The 24,919-nt window shown below is 64.9% G+C and overlaps 1 protein-coding gene across 6 annotated transcripts in view; it reads left to right on the forward strand.

The window, feature by feature from the left end:
* Window positions 1-24,919, forward strand: part of Ablim2 (actin binding LIM protein family member 2) — a 136,307-nt gene that overhangs the window by 35,166 nt on the left and 76,222 nt on the right. For all 6 annotated transcript variants that reach the window (XM_071614121.1, XM_071614115.1, XM_071614117.1 and 3 more), the window contains exons 2-5: window positions 9,575-9,718; window positions 12,829-13,012; window positions 16,896-17,011; window positions 23,825-23,951. In XM_071614121.1, coding sequence (XP_071470222.1) covers window positions 9,575-9,718; window positions 12,829-13,012; window positions 16,896-17,011; window positions 23,825-23,951 — 571 coding nt within the window. The remainder of the gene's footprint in view (window positions 1-9,574; window positions 9,719-12,828; window positions 13,013-16,895; window positions 17,012-23,824; window positions 23,952-24,919) is intronic.

Below are 24,919 nucleotides of genomic sequence, written 5' to 3' on the forward strand. Positions count from 1 at the left end.
TGTGTTGCCAGGACGGGGCTGGGCGCCGGGTGGCCGGGTGAGCTGGGAGGACGGCAGCCCCCACCTTCAGGGAGGCAGACCTCAAGGACGTCCAGGGGACAGTGAGTGTGGAGGGGTGGTGCATTCACCCGGCACCCCTGCTGCTGGCCAGGCCAGCCCCGAGCAGGGCACTGAGGACCAGGGCAGGGCAGAGCCCTCCGAGCGGGCCTGGGGCTGGCAGGGGCCCCGGAGGGCGAGTGGGAGCAGCCGTCTGGGAGGGAGGCACTTTCCCTCAGCTCCGTCTGCAAGCACCGGCGCTCAGGCCGTTTGTCCATTCTTAGGACCTGGGGGCAGAGCTGAGCAGACCGCCGTCCTCAGGAGCCCACTGGCCGGGTCAGAGGTCTGTGGGAGGAACTGGAGTCTGCTCCGGGAACTGGGACGAGGTCTGGCCTCCCAGGTGCTGGGGAGCAGCCCACAGGGAGCTGGAGGGGTCGCCTGTCGGGCGTGTGGGGTGCCCGCCTGGGCCTGGGCCTGGGCCTCAGGCATCACTGATGCCTGAGCTTCCGCCTGTGGTGGGTCACATCTGTCCCACCTCCGAGCCGTGAGTGGAACAGCTTGGGGACGTGGACCTCGTCGCCTGCACCCAGCCTGGGCGCGCGGGAGCCCGGCAGGAGTGGGGACAGTGTGTCTTTCCGAGTGGAGGGCTGAATGGGGCCCAGAGCCGGCGGCGCCCAGGCTGACGGCCTGGCAAGAACGGGGCCAGCGCTGGAGCAGCTCCCTGGGCTCGGGTTATAATTAGCCGCCAGCCCTAAGTAGGTTAGGAGCGGGCGCGTGTGACCTGGCATGGTTTCCTAACAAGTGACACGGAGGGCCATAGGCGAGGCGTGGCCCAGTCTGCCACCAGACTCCACTCACACAGCGCTGTGGGGGCGAGGGGCTCTGAGCCCTGGGGGGCACCTGAGGGTGAGGCTCAGGTGCAGGCACCTCTGGGCCTTTCACTCCACACTGAGGAGATGGCTGGAGGGGCAGCGATGGTGCCCAGCAGGGCCGGCTCTTCACTGCCCTGTGCCCTGGATGTCCCCCCAGGACCGGCTGAGCACTGGGAGGGGCCAGGTCAGCTCAGGCCTCCCCAGCCCCGGCCTAAGGAAACAGACTCTCAACCTGGCCATGCCAGGGGCCCTTCAGGGCCAGGGAGGCAGACAGGCTGTGAGCAGCAGCCACCAGGTGGCCAGGGTGGCACCCAGACAAGCCCTCAAAGCCTGCTGCTGCTGGCCCTGGTGCCCGCCCTCCCCAGGCCTCTACCGCGGCACCTCCTCTTGGAGCCCTCCGGCCTGCACACAGGGTCCTTGGCTGCGGCACTGCCCGTGGCCTGCTGGTTGACAAGGTTAGAGAGAAAGATCTGGAAGGAGGCCGTCGCTGGGCACCCCACAGCCCTGGGTGAGCTGCCTCAGGAGTGGACGTGTGCAAGCCGGGTCCTGGGGAGCTCCTCAGGTCACCTCAGCACTGCTGGCCAACCAGCTGTTCACACAACTCATGGCCACTGGGTCACTCGGAGGCCACCTCTGCCGGGCTGTCCCACGTCCCTGAAAAGAGCACACAGGACCCGTCTCACCCACAGTGGCTTGTCTCACCCCCCAGAAGAAGAGCAGGGAGGAAGAACCTGGGGGCCCAAGGCCTGCTGGGCTCAGACCACAGTGGCCCTTGGAGGAGGGGTGGCAGAGCTGCGTGGACGCCAGGCAGAAACGAAGTTGAGACCCCAGGACTCGGGATGGAGAGGGCTCCGCCGTCCACTCAGTGAGAGAGGAGTCCCTGGGGGAGAAGGGCCTAGCCCTGCCTTATGCCCCAGCCTGGGTGCCCCTCTCCTGTCCCCATCACCCTGGGTGCCCCCTCCTGTCCCCCCACCCTGTGTGGTGGCCAGCCTGGGTGCCCTCTCCTGTCCCCCCACCCTGCGTGGTGGCCAGCCTATCTTCTGTGCTGCAGACCAGGGGGGCTGAGCCGTGGGGGCATCAGACACACCTGGGCTGGGGCTCTGTGGGAGGTGACAGACCGTACGTGGGGACAAGGCATGGACCCCGACAGTGAGCAGGGCCAGCGCTGTCCCACCCACAGGGGTCTCCCTGGGGCCTGGGGCAGCTCAGGGCTCTGAATGAGCCTCAGGTGTGTGTGGGGGAAGCGGGGGGGGGGGGAAGGAGCGGCCCTGCTCACCTGGACCCTTGTCACTGCGGCCTGTGGGGGGCTGCCCTCCCGAGCCTTGCAGGACGAGCCGCTGTTCCCGGCGCAGGTTGCCGGGGGCTCAGCACCATGAGGATGGGCTGCCCACGGGGGAGGCAGGGCCTGGGGTCTCGTGAAGGGGAAGGGCCAGCACCCCGCGTGCGCTGCGGAGGCGTCACCGCCGGCCTCCAGGTCTGACGACTGTAAAGCACAGGGGCAGCTGAGGGTGTCCTGCACAAGGTGGGAAGGCACAGCCTGGGGCCAGAGGACGTTGGGGGCTGGAGAGGTCAGAGTGCAGGAACCAGGAGCCCGCGTGCCTTCAGCCGGCGCCTGGAGGCTCCCCCAGTTGGACGGGGCTGAGAGCGGCCTCCACACCCACACGGTGGCAGGGGACCTCGGCTGGCAGAGGCCGGGGTCTGGGCTGGGCTGGTCCTGCTCGGCTCCAGGACTGTGCGCGGCTGAGTGAAGTGCTAACGGGCCCCGAGGTCAGCGTCACCTCCCAGCCAGGTCACGGCAAGGATCTGGAACGAGCACCTGCCGCCCCCAGCCAGCAGCACCCAGGGTCAACACAGCACCGCCCTCTCGGTCCCATCCCTCCTGGCTCCCTGCCTGCCCCTCCGGAAGGTGGACCCCAGTGTGAGGCACAGCTGGGACACTGCCCCACAAAGCCAGTCCTCAGCAGAGGCGTGGCCTGGGGAACCGTGGGCCAAGGGCCACCCGGGCCAGTGGCAAGTGAACCCGGGCGGGCCGCTTGTTGGCAGAGACGAGCTGCCGTGGCAGAGCCGGGTGCCCTGCAGGGGTCCAGTGTGCGCTCTCTGGCCATTAACAGAGTGTCCGGACCTCCGGCCCTTCCCCACCCAGCCTCTGTGCCCTGGAGAGAGCTCCACCCAGCTGCTGCCCCTGGGCACCTGGCAGCCTGCAGAGGGCACTGCCTTCCTCGGTGGGTGGCACACACCTCCTCGGCCAGGCCCGTCCTCAGGTGGGGAGACTGAGGTTTGCCGAGTTGCATCAGATTTCTGGCGTCTGATTGGGCCTGTGGCTCCTGTGGAGCAGGTGTCCCGCTGGGGGACAAGCAGGGCACCCTGCCACGGCCCCTGTGGCGGTGGGAGCGAGAGCCCTCCCCTCCTGGCATAAGAAGCAGCCGTGCTTCTCCCCCGTGGAGGCTGCCCAGGGCCGGGGTGTCGTTATCCTGGGACCTGAGTGTCACAGCCCCCGGGTGCTGACTGTCACACAGTCTGTGCTGTCATCACCGCGAGAGCCTCGTCAACCCGGTATCCAGGCTGCCTTGAATTAGGGGCAGGAACCGTGTTTGCGGCTGGGCCTTGGGCGGGCTTCCTCCTTTTTTAATTGAGAGGGAAGTGAGGTAGATGGCGTTTGTTGGCTCTGCCCACAGAAAGTGTGGGAATCGCCACACGTCCCCCTGCACCCAGGTCCCCTGTGGCTAGCGTCTCGTGCTGGTGCGGCCGGTGGGTCCTGGCTTCCGATACAGTGCTGGCTGGCCGTTGTTAACCAAGGTCCACGGTCCACTGTGCCTTAGGTCTAAGAGTTTGGACAGATGCAGAATGACCTGTGTCCAATGCTGCAGTATCACACGGAGCGGGGCCGCTGCCCTGAAGGCCTTCTCTCCACCAGTGTGTCCCCCCGCCATCCCCTGGCCACGCTGTGTTCCTGCTGCCCGTGGGCTTGCCGGGTCCAGAGCGTCCTGGTTGGAGTCACCCAGCTTGCAGCCTCTTCAGGGTGCCGCCTTCCCTCGGTGTCATGATGTTAAGGTCCCTCGTGTCCCTCCATAGCGCCACAGCACGTTGCCCTTAGGGCTGAGTTATGTGCCACCGAGCGGGCACCCGTGGCATGTGCACCCCTCACCTGGTGGGACACCTGAGGCCCTCTGTTAGTGGGCAGTCTGCACGTGCAGGCTTGGGGGTGCTGGGAGGCCTGGCACAGCTGACAGGCGGCGATGGCTGTCCCCCCTGCGCAGACCTCATGCCCAGGTGCACCCCACCTGCAGTCAAGGAGCAGGTAGCCCTGTGGCCTGGGGAAGCCCCGAGGGTGTCCCAGAGGCAGGGCCGTGGTGGCCCCCACAGGGAGTGAGGTGAGGAGGGGTGGGCCTCCCCGGGGAGCAGTGGGCCTCCGGAGCCTGGGCCTGCGGACCCTGAGCAGCCTTCAGGGCAGGCAGGAGGCTGGGCTCCTGGGGACCGGAGCTGTGGGGGGCGGCCCTCTGGAGCCCTGGCTGGGGAGGGTGTGCTCAAGACACAGCGGCCGCTGCCCGGGAGGGGCAGATGTCACCATGGCCCAGGCATGTGGACGTCCAGTTTGCGATTCTGGAAGACCCAGCAGGCTCTCTCGCGTGGATCCAGGCGGTGGTGCTGTTCACAGGTCTTGCCAACCGCGGTCTCTGGAAGAGCCTTCTGGGGCCAGCCTCAGCCCTCCCGGGCCAGGCTGCATCTGGGGTGTGGTTTCCGGGCTGATCAGAATGTCTCATCCCTACTTCCCCAAGGCAGCCCTCGGATGGGACAGCCCAGGAGCTGGCCCACCAGGCCAGACTCACAGAGGTGGCCTGTGGGCCACATGACCGGGCCAGCCCTTGCTGACGGGGGCCAGCAGTCTGCAGGTCTGATGTCTGGGAATCATTTGGAATCACTGAAGATATTTTAGGAATAAAGTGACTGGGTCCCTGAACGGCGAACTCGGGCAGGGCTCAGGGGAGAGTGCTCTGCGCGCCTCCTGTACCTGCGGGGGAAACAGCTTCTGGTGGGTGGCCTCGGTTTCCACCCGTGAGATGGACGACCACCTGGCTTCATGGGGGTGGCAGGAGGCCGAGCAACCCTGACCCACCCCTGGCACGGGCTGGTGGGCAGGAGGGTTCCAGAACACGGAGCAAGCCGCAATTCATGCCCACACGCTGTCCCTGGCTGCCTTCTGCACCCAGAGCCTGGGCGGGGCCAGGTTGGGGACCAGTGTCCGTCCTGGGCCCTGAGCTATGGGAGGCAGGAGGTGGCCCTGCTGGGGGGCACCATGTCCTGGCAGCTTTGCTCGGGGCCCTTTGTGACTTGAAAAGCTGTTTTCTCCAGCAATCGTGGGCACCCTCTGGCCGCCAGCCTGCCCTCCACCTTCAGGGCCCCCTGCCCTCCACCTTCAGGGCGGCCTGCCCAGCTTCCAGTTGTGGGGCTTGGTCTTGGGGAGGCTGGCTGGCTGAGCCACACCCGGCCCTGCACCCCGGGGCTCTGTCCTTGGCCAGCGCCAGCTTTCTATCTCCACAGGCCTCCTCGTGCATCACAGTTGGGGTGGCCCACAGAACAGCCCTGTCCTGTTGGGGGCCACGTGGAGAGACCCCTGGCATGGCCCCATGTCCTCCTTCTGCTGCCGCGGCTGGCAGGCCACGTCCCTGAGCCTGAGTTTACGCAGCGGCAGCAGCAGCACGAGGTGGTGGTGCTTTGCAGGCTGCCCTACAGAGCAGCTGTGCCCCGGGAAGCTCATGATGCCTGATGTCGGCCACAGACAGGAGAGGAGCCAGGAGGAAGCACGCAGGGCCTCGCGGGGACTTGTGGTGCTGATCTTGCAGTGCCCTACGGTGGCCATGCTAGGAATGAGCCCCCCATGGGGGCACAAGACTCACACCTCACATCTACACCCATTCACCACCCCTGAGGGAAACCTGCACCAAGAGGAGTGGCCCTCACGTCGCAGCGTCTATTCCTGCCACCAGAGGGCAGCACCCCGGCCGCAGACCCTGCAGACAGAGGCCCCAGCTGCATGGGCTGGACAGGTGGGCGGGGCTGCAGCCTGTGAATCATGCCCTTAAAATAGCCCCCCAAGTGCAGAGATGTTTCCACGGCCTGGACACTGGTGATGTCAGCCTGTGTTCTCCCGATAACGCAGGTCATTGTGTACTGAGCGCTGCTTGTTGGCTGGGCTGGTTGCTAGGCAGATGGCTTTGCCCGTGGTCCTAGCTTCCTGCCTGCCACCCCCGGCCAGGCAATGTGAGCAGAGGGTGAGTGATGGGTGACAGGACAGACAGACGGACGGACGGACAGGAGGCTGGGGGTCCAGGGACACAACCCTTGAGGGGACACAGCTGAGGCTGTGTCCTGGGCCACTGACCCCACAGCCCGTGCTGGCCCCAGGAACCCGAAACTGACCTTTCTCCTCCCTGGGCTTGAGCCGGGCTCCAGCTGAGACCCCTGCCTTGCTCATGGAGGGCAGCGTGTTGTCCTTTGTGTCCCTAGTGGATGAGGACAGAGCCACATCACCCCGCCCACCATCTCTGGTTGAGCTGAGATGGGACAGGGGTGACTCACTGGGACGTCACCTCCAGGAGCCCCTGTACTGCCTGGAGGAGGTGCCATCTGGGGCTTTGGGGGACGCCTGTTCGGCACTGAGCTGCTTGGGCCCAAGCCCAGGAGGCAGACGGAGCTCGCGGCTCCCCCCACCAGCTTCACGGACAGGAGAGCAGGCGGCTCCCGAGGCCTGCGGGGAGGGGCTGTGGGCAGGCTGTGCCCCTGCGGGGAGTGTCCGCTGCCCCCAGGGTGCGGTGGAGGCTCACAGGACCTGGCTGGGCTCTGCTCCATCCGTTCTGCTGTGTAGCTTCTTGGCCTCTTAAGAGGCCAGGTGGGTGTGGACACAGTGCTGGGTGCCCAGGGCCACCTGAGTTGGTTTTCAGGGTGCTCACCTCCTTCCTGCACCTGCGTCTCCAGGCCACACCTTACCTTGTCCCCAAGCAGCTGTGTCCTCAACCTTGAGCTACCCAGTATCCCTGTCCTCGGAAGGCCTGCTGTCCCCAGAATGACCTGGCTCCCTCCTGGGCCGTCCGTGGTCAACCTCCCTCTGGGGCAGGCTCTGCAGAGGAGCACTGTCCTGCCTGTCCTGGCCACAGGTGGCTGCTGGCAGTGGGCCCCGGGAGCCGCGGGGCGGGCTGGAGCTGGGGAGCCGCCCCGTCTGGGCCTCGGTTCCTTGACTGTCCCTGCAGGGAGGGGACCACCGGGCCCGGAGTCCCCAGCTGGTGTTCGGCCTTCTCATACAGATACGCGAGCACCAGTCCTGTGTCTGGGCCGAGTGCGCCAGAACTGTGCCAGAGCCCTGGCCCGTGGCCACCTGTGGGTTTAGCTGCAGCTGGGTGGCAGTGGCCCTGCCCCTGTGAGCGTCCACGGCACCTGCAGCCCAGGAGGGGGCAGGGTCTCTGCCTTTGGGTGACCCTCATAGGAGGGTGGGGCCAGTGCCCTGGCCTCCCTCCTCAGCGGTCGAGCTGGGCAGTCCTCCAGGACTGGGTCCAGCCCCCCCGCACGGTGACCTGCTCAGTAACACTGGGCTCCTGGCTCTGTGTTCCCTGTCCCACCCTCCTCGCCCCTCACTCTTTCTTGACACCTGGGACCCCCCAGATATTCCACCTGCACCCCCAGCCTCTCGACCCAGCCTCAAGGGATGGAGACCAAGACCAGAAAAGCGGGCACAAGAGGGTCGTGGAAATACGTGGAGATGAGCCACGGGGACAGTCGGCACGTGACGTGGCCCCCTCTGCAGCGGCTCTGAGAAGCTGGCGGATGCCCCTGCAGTGGGGGCGGGGCAGCCGCAGTGGAGAGGGAGGCTCAGCTGGGTCTGGGGGCTGTCGGCCTGGAGGCTGGGGCTCTCGGAAGGAGCCTGCTCCTGGGTGGCTGGTGAGGGGCGTATCTGGGCTCCTCTGCCTGGTCTAGAATTGGAAGCAGGGGCAAATGGTAGGGTGGCTGTGGGCTCGTCATCAGGCTGTGCCATCTCGGACGACTGCTGCAGAGCTGTCCTTGGACCCCGGGGTTGTCCCTAGAGATGGCGCCTGCCCTCCCGTGAGTGTGCTCTGTCAGGTTGTCCTGGCTGTGCCGTAGCCAAGGCATGGATTCTAGAGGGCGCAGGCCGTGGTCCCACCGTTTCCATGTGTGGCCTGGCTCCGCCTGTGTGCCCTGGCTCTCAGTATGATCACAGAAAGCTCTTGGCACAGGGTTTGGTCCAAGGAGCTCCCTGGGGCAGCTTCTGGACATGGTAGATCTGGCCCACCCAAATGAGGGTGGTCAGCAGATGGGATGGGGTGAGGCAACTTGGCCTCTCCCCAGAGCCCCCAGCCTGTCTGACAGCTTGCCTGCTGTGCCAGAGTCCTGTGGCCGCCATATTAGATGCCCACAAGCGAGGGTTTAAAACAACACCAGGTCATGACCTTGCCGTGCTGGACGTCAGATGCCTGACCCGGGTCTCACAGGCGGTAGAGCCCGGGCTGGCACTCCTGGGCTCGCTGCCCTTCCACCGTCTTGGAGGCTACAATGTTGCTCCTCTGGCCTCTTCCACCGCCTCATCTCCGCTGACCACACTGGGAGGAGGTGTCCTTGATGTCAGGGCCCGGGCTGATGCTGGGCAAGCAGGGGGCGGGCCCTCCTCCTGTCCAGCTCCTAGAAGACATGCTCAGCCGCTTCTGTGACGGAGGGGATGTGTGCACAGGGCTGGAGACCAGAACCCACACTTGGGCGTCTGGCCACCTGCCCCAGGCCACACCCCTGTGCTTGTCTGACCTCGGACCTCCGACCTCTGACTCCCTCAGTCCCTTTGAGTGGTTCCCTTGGGCAGGCGCATTGACACACTGAGCCCCAGCTGCTCATGGCCTTTCTTGGCCAGCGATGCTGCTGCTCCCGCATCTCCCCACCCTGCCCGCAGACCCACTGCGGCTCCTGCCTGCGCCCAGTGGGTCTGCAGCTCCTCCGCCTAACCAGTCCTCCCTCTGGCTCCAGAGCTGGGCAGCTCCCCTGAGCCTCCACCTGCCTGCGCGGCTGCCTGGGGCTCGCTCTCCTGCCCTGGCTACCCTGGTGACCCTGGGTGGCCCCAGCATGCGGTGCTCCGGCCTCCCTGCCCGGGGGGGGGGGGATGAGGAAGGCAGGGAGCGGCCGGGTGCCCACGGTCGGCCACAGTGCCATCACGCCCGCCCTCATCCCTCCTCCCAGCACCTCCTTATTCCCTGCACTGTGGCCTACCTTAAGGGGACAGCAAGGATATTCAGACCCATGGCCCGGGACCCAGAGGGCACACGCAGCAAGCTCCCCTGGGAAGTGCTGCACCCACAGAGCAGAGGCTGGGAGCTTGCTGGGGAGGAGCCCGGCCCGAGGCCCGCTGGGAAGGTCCTGCCCGGGGGAGCAGCAGGGCTGGGCCGCCTTCGGGAGGGCACCAACGTTCTGGTCACTCAGGCCAGGGGCCAGGATGCTCGTGGCGTGGGGCTCATTGCAGGTGACCAGGTGGCTTTGGCCCTCAGGTTTGCCACCTGTCACATGCTCTGGCTCTTCACTGGCCCCAGGCAAGAGCGGGCCAGAGCCCCTCCTGGATGCCGTGGGGCGCTGGGGTGGCCACCCACCCTCTAACACGCTGCTTTCTCTGTCCGCAGTGTCGCAGCCTCAGGCCGCTCACAGCCCCCTGGAGCCGCCGCCGGCCACCGCGATCCTGTGCACCACGTGTGGCTCCGTGTGCAAGGGGGAGGTGCTGCGGGTGCAGAACAAGTACTTCCACATCAGGTGCTTCGTCTGCAAAGGTGAGTGCCCGCCGCCACCCACAGCCCGCGGCTTCCCGCCCAGCCAAGGGCGCCCCACCGGCCGGGGAGCGCCACCGTTTTGTTCCCAGTGAAGAGCCCTGTCCTTTTTCTCTAGTTGTGAGAATGCCGTGAGCAACACGCTGAATGCTAATAACCAGACAAGATGAACGGGAGCGGAACCCCGGGGTCTCTCCCCGCTGCCAGCCCCCGGACCGTGTGCGGCTGCCCTTAATTCCCTAGAGACCCATAAAACAGCCTCTGGGGACACAAGTCAAAGCCCCGGGGTGACGCACTGACCCCAGGCCGCAGTGAAGGACGGACCCACTCCCACGCCGGCCACTGGGCTTGTCCAGAGCTTGGACTCTGGGCCCCTCTGTGGCCCCGACCCGGGTTGTCCCCCCGGGTTCCTGGGGAGGCGCCCAGGGTCCGCCCCGTAGGGAAAGGGGACAGCGAGCACAGGGGAAGCCCTGTCCCACCCACAGGTCTCCGCGTCCCCCCCACAGGCCACAGGGTGCAGCCACCTGAGTCCCGCTGTTGGAAGGGAAACCCAGAAGTGCCCTGGGCCACCAACCCAGGGAGGTCGGGCACCCAGGAGGCACACAGGGCCTGGTGGGAGCCGGTGACTTGGGGACCACAACGATCCCCCTCTTCTCCCATCTCTGAAGCCCTGAGAGGCCGGCAGGGGCAGCAGAGCCAGTCCCTTGGCAGAGGCTGGCCGCAGCCCACCCCTCAGGGCCCCATCCATGGGGGCAACCATCCCTGCCAGTCCCAGGTGTCACCTGGATCCAGGCGTCCGCTGTGTGCCCAGGGTTAAGCTGGGCCCCGTCAATACTCAGGTGCACCCTGTTCCCTGCGCCTCCTCCCTCTAACAAGGCGGCAGAGTCAGGGTCGGTGATGGGGACGACCCTGGTGACACCCTGGGCCATTGGAAAGGACAGTGAGGGGAAGGGTGGCCCTAGCACACCTGCAAGGAACAGCTTCCTGGGACGTGGAACAGAGGCGCCGACGGGTGGAGGGCGACCTCCAGAGTCACCTCACACAGCACCCAGGCTCGCCACACTGTTGGTGGGGCTCCCTGAGGCCAGCTGGGGACAGCAGTGGCAGTGGGGGCAGGAGCCTGGACACATGGGCCTGGTCCAGCCCCACCTGCCTCCCATGACCAGGGGCAGGTGCCAGGCTGGCTCTGGGGTGTGCCTAGGAGGTCCCTGTGCCCCTGCTCGGGAGTGCAGAGCCACGGAGGTCCCTGCCAGCTCTGCACACAGCCGTGTGTCCGAGCTCGGGCCTTCGTGGTCTTGGGCTGGCGTGTCGTCCAGGCTCCTTAGGGACACAGGTCCCGAGCTCCTGGCGCTGAGGGTGGTGGGAAGGAGAGCCAGCTCACGGTGTTCTCGCCAACGTGGACATGACACCTTGACGTGAAACCAGGAGGGGCCCCACCCCGCCTCAGGGCTGGTCCATTTAACAGCCCAACAGGGTCACCAGGACTCAGCTTCCTTCCCTACCCCACCCTGACTGTCCCCTCTTCCACGTCCCATCTGGGCGTGACACTGGTGCCTCTCCTCAAGGTCTCAAGATGGTTGCTGTGGCTCCAACAGCCACCCTCACAGGTGGCCAGCAGCCGGGGGCTGTACAGCAGAGGGCCTTCTCCTTTTCCTGAGGTTCCCCAGACTTGCCACGGCACTCGCTGGCCATTCCTGGCCCACATGGCCATTCCACTGGCCAACAGGAACAGGACAGTTGTGACTTGGCCCAGTCACGCCCATCCCGGGGCTGGGGGCACCTTACCAGTCAAACCAAAGCAGGTCAGCCAGCTGGGGATGACCAGGCCCCGAGGAATCCTGACTCAGGTCTGTTGTGTCTGGTTCCTGCCCGGGGCATCGCTCCCGTGCCACCCTTCCCCGGGGAAGCCCAGTGGAGAAATGGCCGCTCTGGGTCCAGACTGCTGTGCGCAGCGGGTGCGGCTCTTGGCCACGGAGACACCCCTGGACACCCGCTTGCGCACTGAGCACCTACTGTGTGTCAGACGCAGCTCTCAGTGGGGGATGCATGGGAACAAGGACGTCCCTGCCACGGGGAGCCTTGTGTTCCCCGTGAGGATGCAGAGGCCCAGGGGGACACAGGCCTCCCTCCCTGGAGAGGGACAGGCGTGCCCTGGGAGGGGTGCTGCTGGCCATGCTGGGCTGGAGCCGTTGCAGCCCAGCGCTGGGCAGGGCCGTAGGTGTGGCTTGGGGGACTCCCTCTGGCTTTGCCACCTGTTGGAGGCCTGGGGCGAGCGGCCGCCTGTGGGCGCACCTTCATTGTCAGGCTGTGACAGGAGCTGCCCGGGTCAGCGGTGAGGTGCAGGTCACGTGGCTCTCCAGATGGGCTTGGGGGCTGCGAGCTGTCACACTGGGCCTGGACAGCTGGTGGCCCAGGGCTGAGGGGCTTCCCTGGGACGCGGGGTCAGCCAAGCACACAGTAGGCTGCTCCATCCAGACTGTACACGGCTCCTGAGCACTCCCCGGCCTGGAGGGGGACCGGGCAGGGGCGCCCGTGCTGCCCGGGGTGGCCCCTGCTGCCTACTGACAATGGCTTCCCCGGGCCCAGCAGCTCCAGAGGGGGAGCCAGCGTGGCAGGAGACAAAGCAGCCCGTCTCCTCCCCGCAGCGCTGCCGGCCACACTGTGGGGTGTGGGGACAAGGAGACCAGGGCAGGATGCCCGTTCTCCCCCAGGCCTCTCCCAGAACAGAGCAGGGCCCGTGTAGGAACTCAGGCTGTCACCCGTCCCCTGTGCAGCATGTGGAGACCACCCACCTGGTGTAGGAGGGGCCCTGGGGACGTGGACACCCCATCTGTGGTGGGGTTGAGACTTGCCCAGCAAGGACAGAGGCTGGCCTCTCCCCCCCACCCCCCAGATAGCCCGCCTGTCATCCCCAGAGTGCGCCCCTTTCCGGGAGCTTCCGTCAGCAAGGTCCACTCGAAAGGCTTCTGGCCTTTGGGCTGAGGTCACATGTGGGGACGTCCACTCCACTCCAGGCCAGGAGCCTGGCCCCAGGGGACCCCGACACCCAGGCCTGTGCCATGCTTGTGGCCTGGGGAGGGTCACCCTGCTGACGCCAGGCCTGTCCCCCTCAGCCTGCGGCTGTGACCTGGCCGAGGGTGGCTTCTTCGTGCGGCAGGGCGAGTACATCTGCTCCCAGGACTACCAGCGGCTCTACGGCACCCGCTGCTACAGCTGCGACCAGTTCATCGAGGGCGAGGTGGTGTCCGCGCTGGGCAAGACCTACCACCCCGACTGCTTCGTGTGCGCCGTCTGCCGGTGAGTGGCCTCCTGGGCACGGTGCTTCCTTCTCCCCCACTGCCAACCTCCCAAGCCTGCGCCAGGCACAGAGAGGTCAAGCAACTTTTCGGGCCACACAGCAGCCCTCCTGTCACGTCCATCTGTAGAACTACCCCACCCGACAGGCACGGGGCCTCTTCCCAGAACCCCAGCTCCTCCTCCCAATGCCCACACAGCCACTGCCCCACCCAGGCCGAAACTCCCAGGCCTCCACAGCCTCCCCTCTGCCTCGCTCCCCGTGCCGTGCTGCTCCCGTGGCCCTAAGAGAACAGCCGAGCCCCTTGGCCTGGCAGAGGAGCCTCCCAGTCTGCCCTCCACCGGTCCCTTCAGCACCCTTGGGTGCCAGGCCCAGGCTGCCTGCTGACTGACAGGTGCGCGGCCCTGCCCCACAGTCTCCGCTGCCCAGTGCCTCCTGCAGGCTCCGCTGCCTGGCGCCTGCCCTCCCTCCTGCGGCCCCCGCTGCATGCCGTGCGGTGCCCCTGGCCCCAGGACCGTGCCCTTCTCCAGCCCGTGGCTGTGGCTGCCTGGTGGGAGTCCGGGAAGGGCAGGGGCTGCGTCTCACTCCTCCCTGGCACCCGGGGCCTGGCACAGAGCTAGCGCGGTGGCCACGGAGAGGGTGGGTCCTCACCTTGCTGCAGGGCCCCCGCTCCCCGCTGCCTGCTGCAGCCCCTGGGCCGAGCAAGAGCCAGCGGGCAGCTGCCCAGCCAGCCTGACCGCGCTCTCCCGGGAGAACGTTCCATTTCTAGGAAACAAAGAGGGAGAGAATAGAAGGCAGGGTCCGCTTCCTGCCCGCTGCGGCACCACACCCAGGACGGACCGGCTGCCCGCTCCAACACTCCCTGTGGTCACAGCGGGAACGCGGTCAGCTTTTGTCAGAGGATGGGGACAAGCGGAAGCAGGGACGCAGGAACACGTCCCTGAAAGGGCCATCTGTGGGCCCAGCCCGCAGGCCTGGCATCGTCTGGGCTGTGGTTCTGTGTGTGGCTTAGAGACCAGGGTGGCGAGTCCCTGTGGCCTGAGAGGTCCCTCTGGATAATCCACTGTTTCACAGATGACAACAGACAGTGCTGGTCACACGGGCGTCGTGGGCCTGGGATCCTCACCCACCTAAACAAGCAGAAGACGGAACAAAACCCCGTCCATCTGCTGGCTTCAGCCACCAGAGCCGGCGGGGGTGGGGTGGGGTGGCATCCGCCGGAAGGAGAGTGCGGCCCTGGCCTGGCCCGGCCCTGGCCCAGCGGCCTCTTGAAGCTGGGCAGAGCGTGGAGTCCTCTGGGTGAGGACCGGGGAGGCAGGGCAGCGGGGACAGCATAGCATGTGGCCGCCGAAGTCTGTGGAGGACACCTCTGAGGCTTGGGCCAAATACCAAGCCATGGCCACACGGAGGGAGTGGCCTGAGGTGGGCAGGGAGTGACCAGGTGACTGCGTGCCCAGCAAGTCGCAGTTCTAAGCTGCTGAACCCCAAGACACCGCAGGGACCTCAGGACTTAGCAGTGTGACTGAAATAGCCCTGAAGGAAGACTACGGCCATCCCCCACCAAGGGCCGCCTCAGAGGAGCGTGCTGGTCTTGAGGTGGACAGGCCGACCCAGCCAGCGCCCCCCACTCTGCAGGAAAATGAGAGCCAGCCCACACAACCAGAATCTGGGATGTCCAGCACCCCAAAATCACTGGTCCTAAGAAACTGGAACACGTGACCTCCCCAGAGGGAGGCACCCAGGGAGCAGACCCCGCAGGACAGTGCAGTGTGCCCTGGACCACGACTCCGATACCATCGATGTGGGAAGGCAAGGGCGGACAGATGCAGGAGGGCCAGGGAGGGGACGAGAAGGGCCAGGGGGGTGCAGACGCGAGGACACAGTTCCTGAAATGAAACCCCCGGGAGGCACCAGCAGAGGGTCAGGGGGACAGAGGAAGGTTGGTGGCACGGAGCAGCCGAGGGCTCCAGACTCAGCTCAGAGAGAAGAAGACCCGGGACAGGAAAGAGCCGGTGAAGGGAGGGGATGGACTCTCCTGCCCCTGCCTGCCGGTCCCTCTGCCCATCCACCCAGGTCGGCGGGAGGCCAGAGCGCACTTGCAGAAATAATAGATGAAAATTTTCCAAATTCGATGAGAACCACAAACCCGAGGATCACAAAGTGCCCGAAACAGGACAAACCCCAGACCTACCACGTCCTCACAGCCACGTTGGCCACCACAGGGGTGACAAGAATCATAGCAGTGACAAGAGGGGCCTCCCCGGTCCACAGAGGTGCAACAGACCCCAGTGGCAGGTGCGCAGGCGGGAAAGAGGGTGGACGGGTCCACAGAGAGGAGGAGAGAAGCTGGGAACTGCAGTCCAGCTGCAGCCAAGGAGATGGGGAGGCCCGGCTGCTCCCGTGGACCCTGGGGCATCCCGGAGTCAGCCGTGGTGGTGCCACCAGCTGGGAACCCACCAAAACCCGCGGACTTGTGCATCGTGTGGTGTGTGGATACAGCGAGGGTTGAGAAAGACGGCACCCACAGACGGCACCACAGATGGCTCCCACAGACGGCACCCACAGACGGCACCCACAGAGGCACCCACAGACGGCTCCCACAGAGGCATCCACAGACGGCTCCCACAGACAGCACCCACAGAGGCACCCACAGACGGCACCCACAGGCGGCACCCACAGACGGCACCCACAGGGGCACTCACGTAAGATGGAGGTCACATAAAGGCCTTCTAGACCCCAGGTCCTGGGGGGCGCTGCCGCCACCTGCCCAGGAAGGCTGCCAGGCTGACAAGGCGCCAAGTCAGAAGACAGCAGGGAAATGCACTTGCCGGTCACTGCTGGTGGCGAGGAGCAGGACACGCGTGTCCAGCAAGGGGCGCTGTGCGGCTCCTGGGCAGGGAGGTCCACGGACGCAGCATGACAGCCAGCAGGCCATGGGGCCATGGGTGTTCCCCGGGGCCAGGTGGGTGTGCACCCACAGGACGCATCTCATTAGTGACCCACATTTGTAGCAGCAGCTGCTCTGCATCCAGCCGCTCCCAGGCCAGCCACGGCCAGCGCTGCCCACCTGATGTCAGCGGATGGGCTGTTGGCGGGATGGCTGCTAACGGGTTGTGTTAGTTCCATTTTGCAGACGAAAAATGAGCACAGAGACGCTGAGTAACTTGTTCTAGGTTCCACAGCTAAAGACTTCCACAGATCACACCAGTGACTGTGCGGACCCCACTCAGTCCCAAGTCCCCATTCCTGGGGGGACTGCAAGACACAAGACCCCGGGGCGAGCACAGCTCTGGTGGGAGGCTGAGCCCAGGGGCTTCAGGGAAGTGGAGGAGGTGAGGGGGCTGTGGACCGTGGCCCGGCCCAGCCACACGTGAACGCGGTCCCCAAGGACAGGGACGAGCTGAATAAGGACCCAAGAGACACCTGCTGAATGAACGTCAGCCCCACAGAGCGGGGGACTGTGGCATCTCGTGCTTCCCAAACGTCCCCATGGCCGCCGGGGTGGCTGGGCTGGAGCTGGTGAGACGGAGGCAGGGGACAGAGCCAGGCCACGGCCCACGGGAGGGGGCGGGCACCCAGCAGGGGCTCAGCAGCAGTGGCCCATCACTGCGGCCACCAGGGTGGAACTTGGTGGCCACGGAGCCCATAGGTCAAGGCAGGCTGACCCAGCCAGGCCTCTTCAGGGCGTGGGCAGCTCCGCCCTCCCTGTTCATGCAGACATGGAAACGTGTCAGCGGCTACCTGAGCCCCCCACGGGGACACTATGGTGCCTGGAGGAGAGGCCCTGTGTCCGCAGCCTGTGGCGCCTGCTGTGCTCCGAGCGGCAGCTCTCCGGGACAGACGGGCAGGAGGGGGCCTGGGCAGTAACGGGTTCTCTTGTTTCAGGCTCCCCTTTCCCCCCGGGGACCGAGTGACCTTCAACGGCAAGGAATGCGTGTGCCAGAAGTGCTCCCTGCCCACGGCGCTGGGCAGCAGCGTGCACCTGTCCCAGGGCCTCCGGAGTAAGTGGACCCTCGGGGCACACAGGGGTAGCCTCTGTGGCAGGGGGACAGGCTGGGCCACACGGGGACCCAGCACATGAGTAGCCACAGTGGGCAGCGGTGGGCACGTGTGGGGCAGCACCAGGCTGTGAAGCCCAGGCCCCGCTGCCACCCAGCCTGTGCCCGGCTCTGCCCGCCCGGGTGCCTCCAGCCCCCTCCTGCAGGAGGCCTTCCCCGCCTCCTCCTCGTTCTCCCCGGCAGCCTTCACCCCAGCTCCCCTCCTGCCCTGGCTTCCAGGGCTCTCAGGTCCCCAGTCCACCCAGACTGGGCCAGGCACGTATGCAATGGGTGCTCAATACATCCCTCCTGAGTGAGGAGGCAGGCGGTCATCACCGTAAAGGGACAAGTGCCAGCGGTGTCACAGAGTGCAGATGGGGTAGAGCAAGGTGGCCTCTCGCAGCCGGGATGGTCTTCTGGGGCAAGAGACAGGACGGGCCTGGGAGGGACCAAGGCACCAAGGGACAGGGCACCCAGCCTGTGCCATGTTGCTGCAGGCACCCGCTAAAGAAGCAGAGTTCTGAGCGCAGCCTGGGACTGTGGCCACAGTGGTGTCCCCAAGGCAGGGCCACATCTAGGGATGGGGACCCAGGTGGGGCTTCTCTGGATTCCCAGAGGCAGCCCCCACTCCCACCTCCTGCCTTGCCCAAACCCTGTCTCCCCAGCTCCCTGCTGGGTGGAGCCTGCAGAGGCCGCCGCGCCCCAGCCTCCCACTTTCACCCCGAGGGCAGGGGTCCTTCCCCCGGAGGCCCGCGCACGGAGGCCCGCGCACAGAGGCCCGCGCACAGAGGCCCGGCATGGTGCGCTTGATGCTCTGGGGCTCGCTCGGACAGTGCTCCATTTAGAAGTTTCTCTCCAGCTGGGGCCTGGAGGATGGAGCTTTCAAGATTGTCTTCATGGATAGGAACATTATGACTAAACCAAATAGAAGTCAGAAGATCTGGGCAAAACTTTAAAAGGAGGGTATTCATCTGAACTGTTGGTCCAGTGCTTCCTGGCAGCCGAAGCAAGAGGGAAATACCCAGCCACAGACCACTGTCTGAGGGTTATTTTGAGATTTAAAAAAAATGTTACTGGGGCTGGGGCTGGGGCTCAGTGGTAGAGCGCTCGCCTGGCACGTGTGAGGCCCTGGGTTCCATCCTCAGCACCACATAAAATAAACAAATATAGGTATTGTGTTCATCTACTACTAAAAAAATTTTAAAAAGAAAAAATTTAAAAAATTTTATTGGAGAAAGTTATTGGCGTGAAGGATTCCTGCACTCAGGGCGAACAACAACCTTCCTAAGAGCAAATTCATTGTAAAATATCAAGCATGCATTTTTTTCTTATTTTCCCTTTTTGTAATACTGAGGATTGAACCCAGGGGTGCTTCACCACTAAGCCACATCCCATCCCTTTTTAGTTCTTATTTTGAGACAATTTCTTGCTAAGCTGCTTAGGGCCTCACTAAGTTGCTGAGGCTGGCCTCAAACTCACGTCCTCCTGCCTCAGCCTCCTGAGGCACTGGGATTAGAGGTGTGCACCACCACACCCAACCAACTGTGCAATTTCAAAAAACACACGCTCCCCTGGCCCCCAGGTGGTCTGATAATAAAACCTGTTCCTTCCCACGTCCATGGAAGAACACTGAACTTACCCTCTTCTGAACCTATAATCAGAATCACAGTCCCGGGCTCCTGTATTGTCATCTGTAGGGTCCCCTGCCTCTTGCCCCAGAGTGCCCTGCAGGGAGACTTCTTCCCTCCTCCAGGTGTGGGCATGCAGCCAGGTCTGAGGGCCTGAGGTTGCGGGTAAGGCCTTTAACTCCAGGGCATGTGGGCTCGGCTCTCAGTGGCCAGCAGTCTCCCAGGAAGTGGCCTCGGTTCTGACCCGTGGGACACAGGCAGAATTCCAGTGGATGGCGTTTTATTCCGTTTGTGCTGCTGTGACACACTGCCCGAGGCTGGGAATCTACAAAGAACAAAACTCCCTCTCGGGTCGCGGAGGCCAGAGGTCAAGCGCAAGCCCTGGCGTCTGGCAGGGCTGCTCTGCTTCCCGGGGGCCAAGGGCGAGGTCCCTCCAGCCTGCAGCCCTTTACCCAATGCCAGACCTACTCCCCAGAGCAGGCCCTCACCTCCCAAGGTCCACGCCTCTTAACACTGTGGCCTTGGGGACCTGGTAGTCGCCAATATTGAAGCCACAGCAATGGGCACAAAGGGAGATCACCAAGCCAGGGAACCTGCGGACACATGGGCACCACCAGACGAAGTGGGGGGACGGGCTGCTGTGGGGGCGAGGGTGGGGTGGCGCCAGGGAGACGGGACCCGGGTGGCCATGCCAAGGTGTTCCGTGGTGTGTCGGAGGTAACTGAGTGAGCGAGGGCCAGGACAGTCCTGAATGCTAGGGACGAGTCTGACCAGGTAGCGCTTCTGAGGGGAGAAAAGCCCCGGCTGCCATTCTGGTGCCCACGTGGGGAGGGCAGAGTGGCGGGCTGGGGAGAGGCAGGCCTGAGTCTGTGGTCCTGAGCCTGTTGCTTAGCAACAGGGGAACACCCGGGGCTTTCTCCTGGGGAGGGGCCCTGCAGGCTTCCCTGTGATGCCCCGTGGAGGGTGCCCCTGTCCTGGGAGCCCTGCTCTGTCCAGGTCTGGTCAGGTGCTGGTCACAGGCAATGCTCCATGAGGCCACCACTGGGCCAATCAGGGCTGGCCTGAGCCTGGCTGCCTGGTGGATGGACCCTCACAGACCTCTGATCCAGGAAGCCACTTCCCTCTCTAGGCCGTAGGGTGGCTGGGCCAGCAGAGGTTTGGGCAGTGGTCTAGAGGGGCTCAACCCAGGGCAGGATGGGGAGCAGCTCTGTCCACGCTGAGAAGCCCCAGGACGGGGCTGAGGCTTGGCCACCCCAGCCCTGTGGCTCCACCCTCGGGCTCTGCAGCCAGGCTGGAGGGTGTCGGGTGGAGGGGCAGGAAGGGGCTGTGCAGAGCTGGCGGCCAGGCCCAGGACGGGGCCACGGGTCCTCTCTCTCCAGGGTTGGGTCTGTGCCGCCTGGGCCTTGGCACCTGGGCTACGGCACCTACAGCCCTGCGTATTCCTTGGTGGGAGGCGGTGCAGCTTGGCTTTCTAAGAGGGTGGTGACTAGGACCTGGAGCCCGAGCCCCTCCCCAGCAGGGTGGCCTGGTGCCAGGCTCCCTGGGAAATGGGGCACAGCCCATCTGCAGCCATCCATGAAGTCAGGGACAATGACTCCAGAGGCAAGGCCCCCTCTGCTCCTCCCCAGGCCCTGCACCCACCGTGGGCCGTCACCGCGGTGCCCCTGTCTGGTGAGGACCCGTAGCATGTCAGGGCTGGGCCTGAGCACACGTGGCCTGTGCCAGCCATGCTCCGCCCCCTCACTCCACCATGGCCAGGGGAGTTCTCGGGCCAGCTGGTCACTTCTCCCTCACCATGAGCCTTGGGCTCCATCAGTCCCCTGTTTCCAGCTCAGGCCCAACACAGGGACTAAGCCCCCGTCACCTTGACCCTGCTAGACTGGGGGGCCACAGGTGGAGGGGGTGGGGGTCAGAGCCCACCCTCTGAGGTCCCAGGCGAGGGCTAGACACCACTCAGCACATCCTGGTCCCTATAGGACTCACGGGCAGGACCAGGGCCTGAACCCTGTGCCCTCTTCTGGAAGAAGGACCATTTAAGGGGAACCAGGAACTGGAAGGTTCTAGAAGGCTCCTATCAGGAAGAGCCCAGCCCCAGCCCCTTGCTCCAGGTGGCAGAGCCCTGCTGAGCCCCACATGTGTGCAGATGGCTGAGGTTTCCATGGCGACGTCCCTCTCTCCCCCTGGTCCCTACATTCACTGCTCATTGATAGCAGTGCTCCCCCCAGGTGGCCAAGGAGGAGTGAGGGACGGGCTGTCAGGTCCATGTCCAATGTGCCCAGAGCCTCTGGGCCCTCCACTGGGCTCAGGCAGAGAAATGGAGGCAGCCCCCCCAGGAGCTGGAGGTTGGGCGGGGCAGGCACGCTGCTCGTGCAGTAGGAAGGGGGTGGTGTCTTGGGCCCCACCAGGCACTGTCTGGCCACAGCAGCAGGACCAACGGGCACCTGTAGTTCACCAGGCGTGTCCTTCATGCCTGGGCTGCGCCTGTCTTTGCCCTGCAGGAGGCTGGTGCTGCCACTCCACAAGGGTGTCCTCCTCTCATTTGGACACAGATCAAGTGACTTCCCGGTGGTCCACAGCTGGAGGGGCACAGCTGGGCTTGGGCCCGGGCAGCCTGGCTCAGGCTCCACATCCCCCACCCTGCCCCAGGCTGCCTGTCCCCCGCACTGCCGCCTGGTGTGCCGTCTCCCCGTTCGCCCATCACACACTGATGCCAACCAGGGCTCAGCATGGGGTCCTCAGCCTTAGCACAGCGAGCCTCTGGGGCCAGGTGATGGGGGGCTGCCCTGTGCACAGCAGGAGGCTCAGCACATCCCAGCCCCTACCTCTAGATGGCGGGAGCCCCACCCCTGGGGTCGCCAGATATTATCATTGTCCCCTGAGAACAAATCACCCCAGCTGAGAGCCTCTGACATGGAGCTCCCACAGCATGCCCTGGACCAACATGCCGGTGGCCACGTGCGTCTGCAGCTAGAGAGGTGTCTGCTCTGAGCTCTTCTGGCCCTTGGACTTGAACAGGGTCCCCCCACCTTGGCTCCATTCATTCCTTCACCTGAGCTTCTCAGGCCTGGCTGGCCTGGGCTTCCAGTGTCCTGAGCCCCCTCCCTCGGGGCCTGGTCCTGGGTTAAGTCTCTTCACTTGTTTCCAAAGTTGCACGTGGATGGAGCAGAGCGTTGACTCAGGAAGAGCCTGAGCCACGCGTAGTGGGTGTGGGTTCACCTTATTCTTCAAAGCAGTGACTCGGGCCCTGAGCATATCCGTGGGCCTAACAAGACCCGTGCCAAGCAGCCTGAGCCCACTGCACGCCAGGCCCTGTGGGTCTTGCTTGGCCCTGACTGAGCTGAGGGCCGGCAGCTATGGTACCAGGCCAGCTGTGCTGCATCTGAGCTGGGCAGTGACTGCCAACATCACAGCCTGTCCCCCAGGAAACAGGCCTCAAGGGGAAGGGCCCCTGCCCAGGGTGGCCCTGCAGTGGTGGGCCAGGATTTGCAGCGGGTCTGTCTGGACCTGGAGCCACATTCTTCCCTGTTGAGCCAGCTGGCTGAGCCCAGGAGCCACCTGCACTGGGGCCCCTCAGGCCATGGTGGCTCCTGTCTGCCCACACAGGACCCCAAGGCCCCACCTTGCACACCTCAGTGCACAGCCAGACTCTCACACAGATACGCACACGTACACAAAAGAGCCCCTCAGACACACTCACACCTGCAGACGTGTGCATAGACACACGTGCACACACAGACGTCGTCAGAGACACACAGAGACAACATTGCACACAGAGACCCTCCTGCACACAAAGGCAGAGGTGCACACACACGTGTCCACTCGGCCCTGTGCCTGGTTCCACCCCACGGTGGCAACCAACCTGGGTCAGACCACGTGAACCACTGTTGCTCAACACTAGGGGCCTTTCTCTCATCAGTGTGGCCACTGTCCACGAGGCACTGTCACGCACCAGGTGTTGGGGGTGGTCTGCAGGTGTTTGGCACACGGGAGGGTGCCACCCGTCAGGGGCTTGAACACCGTGGACTTTGGTCTCCTCAGGGGTCTTGGAACCAAGCCCTGTGGGTACCAGGGCCCTGCACTATGGCTGTGCACATGCTCACACGACACACCCCATGCACACCTGCACACACACACACACGTGTCTACACAGTCACACGCCCCTGGGCACTGCCCCCTCCCCTGTGTGGGCTCATGCTGCCAGTCTCTGCCCAGCTCCCCCTGCTGAGTCCCCACTCGTCCTCAATAAGCCGTTTGAGTGACAGTGACGTGGGGCCAAGGTGGGAGTTCACTGGAGGAGGGGCCTGAGCATCTGGTGCAGTGAAGGGCCAGGTGCAGAGGCCCGGGCAGCTTGGCTGGGAGGGAAGGCAACACGGGGAGGCCGGCCAGGGCCCCGACCAGGCCATTGGCCACAGGATGCAGAGCGGCAGCCACCGTGGGAACCCACAGGTCAGGCTGCAGGGGGAGGAGGCCCGAGGCCAGTGCAGAGCCCGCTGGGCCCAGGCAGAGTCCCCGGGTAGAATGGGGCATCGTGCAGGGCGTGCTGTGCCAGGGGCCGCAGACTGTGGCAGCAGGAGCTGGGGATGGGAGGGGCTTCCTGGGAGGGACCCACAGGTAAGAGCTGAGCCCAGGAGCTACCTGCACTGGAGTCCCTCAGGCCGTGGCGGCTCCTGTCTGCCCACCTTGCACACCTCAGTGCACAGCCAGACTCTGCCCGGGCGCCCAGTCCTCTGCAGTCAGCCCGTTTCCCTCCAGGGGGCACGCTGCCTCCCGGGGCTCAGCGTCTTGCCTCCAGGGGAGGGGCCTGGGGAGATGCCAGGCCTCCACCCTGTGCCCCTGTGTGCGTGGACGCTGTGGAGGTGGCTCCGGCCTTCTGGAAGGCAGGCCCATGTCCGGCTCTGGCTCCCCTGCTCCCAGCCCTGCGGCCCCAGTCGGTGCCCCAGAACCCCAGAACACCCTCGTTCTCCCGTCTCCGTCAGCCAGGGCGGCCGGGCCTCCCTCGAGCCGGCAGGGCTGCCCGCTGCCCTCTTTCTCTGGCCTGCTCCAGGGTCTGGGAGCAGCCAGAGTGCCCTTGGCGCCTCCAGGTCACCTCCAGGACCCTTGGTGGTGTTGGGCCCCACGTGAGGACGTCTGTGTTCTGCTCTTCCCTCAGGCTGCGGGGGCTGTGGCTCAGAGATCCAAAACGGCCAGGCCCTGGTGGCTCTGGACAAGCACTGGCACTTGGGCTGCTTCAAGTGCAAGGCCTGCGGGAAGCTCCTAGACGCAGAGTACATCAGCAAGTAAGTGGCCGGGCCGGAGCCACGGGGGCCGGGCTGTGGGCTGCTGCCCCGCGTGTCCCCCTCCTGCAGCGACCTCCCCACTGGGGGTGAGGAAGCAGCCCACCTGACCTGTCCCCCAGCCCAGCTTCTCCTGGCCCATCCTTGGTTCCTCAAATAGTGGCAGAGGCTCCAGCTCCCTCTGCTGGTCGGGAACGGGTTTGTCGAGGCCTCGAGCTCTATCCCTGGACATGGCCCCCCACCTCCCGGGCACCTGGATGTTCCAAAGCCGGACACCTGTGAGCACAATGCACGGTCAGCAGATGCCGGCCACAGGAACAGGAAAGGAGGACTGTCCTGGTGGTCGGGGTTGGGACTCCAGGGCCACACACCCTGAATTCTGCAGAGCAGGGCCCTCGGGGCTGCCAGCCCTGGTGGCAGTGTCCCCCGACAAGGTTAGGGGAAGGAGCTGTTAGGTTTTTAGGGGGCAGTGCCTGGCTCTACCTAGGCCCTGGGGCACCTCCTGGGGCTCTCATGGCCAGGGAGGGGCTAGTTGCCAGGAGGCATATATGTGAGAGTAGAGTGTCTGTGGACACATCCTGGATGTAACTCCCCATTCTTGTGGTTGTACATGATGTGGTCACCCTGGTCGTGTGTTCATATAGGAACACAGAGAGTGAGGTCCAGTTCATTCCACTGTCTTTCCCATTCCCACGCCTCTCTCTGTCCCCCACTCCTCCTGTCCAGCCCGGGGAACCTCCCTCCCCTGTGAGTCAGCATCTGCATATCAGAGAGAATAGCCGGCCTTTGGTTTTTTGGGATGGGCGTGAGAGTCTCCAGACTTGGCATGACCGTCTCCAGTTCCAACCATTTACCTGCCCATGCCCTCACCTCATTCTTCTTGAAGGTTGAGTAATATTCCAGTGTATACGTGCCACATGGTCCTTGTCCTTTCATCTTGGAGGGCTCCCAGGTGGGTTCCATAGCCTGGC

Source organism: Marmota flaviventris, chromosome 7 (genome assembly GCF_047511675.1).
Source record: "Marmota flaviventris isolate mMarFla1 chromosome 7, mMarFla1.hap1, whole genome shotgun sequence".
Lineage (NCBI taxonomy): Eukaryota > Metazoa > Chordata > Mammalia > Rodentia > Sciuridae > Marmota > Marmota flaviventris.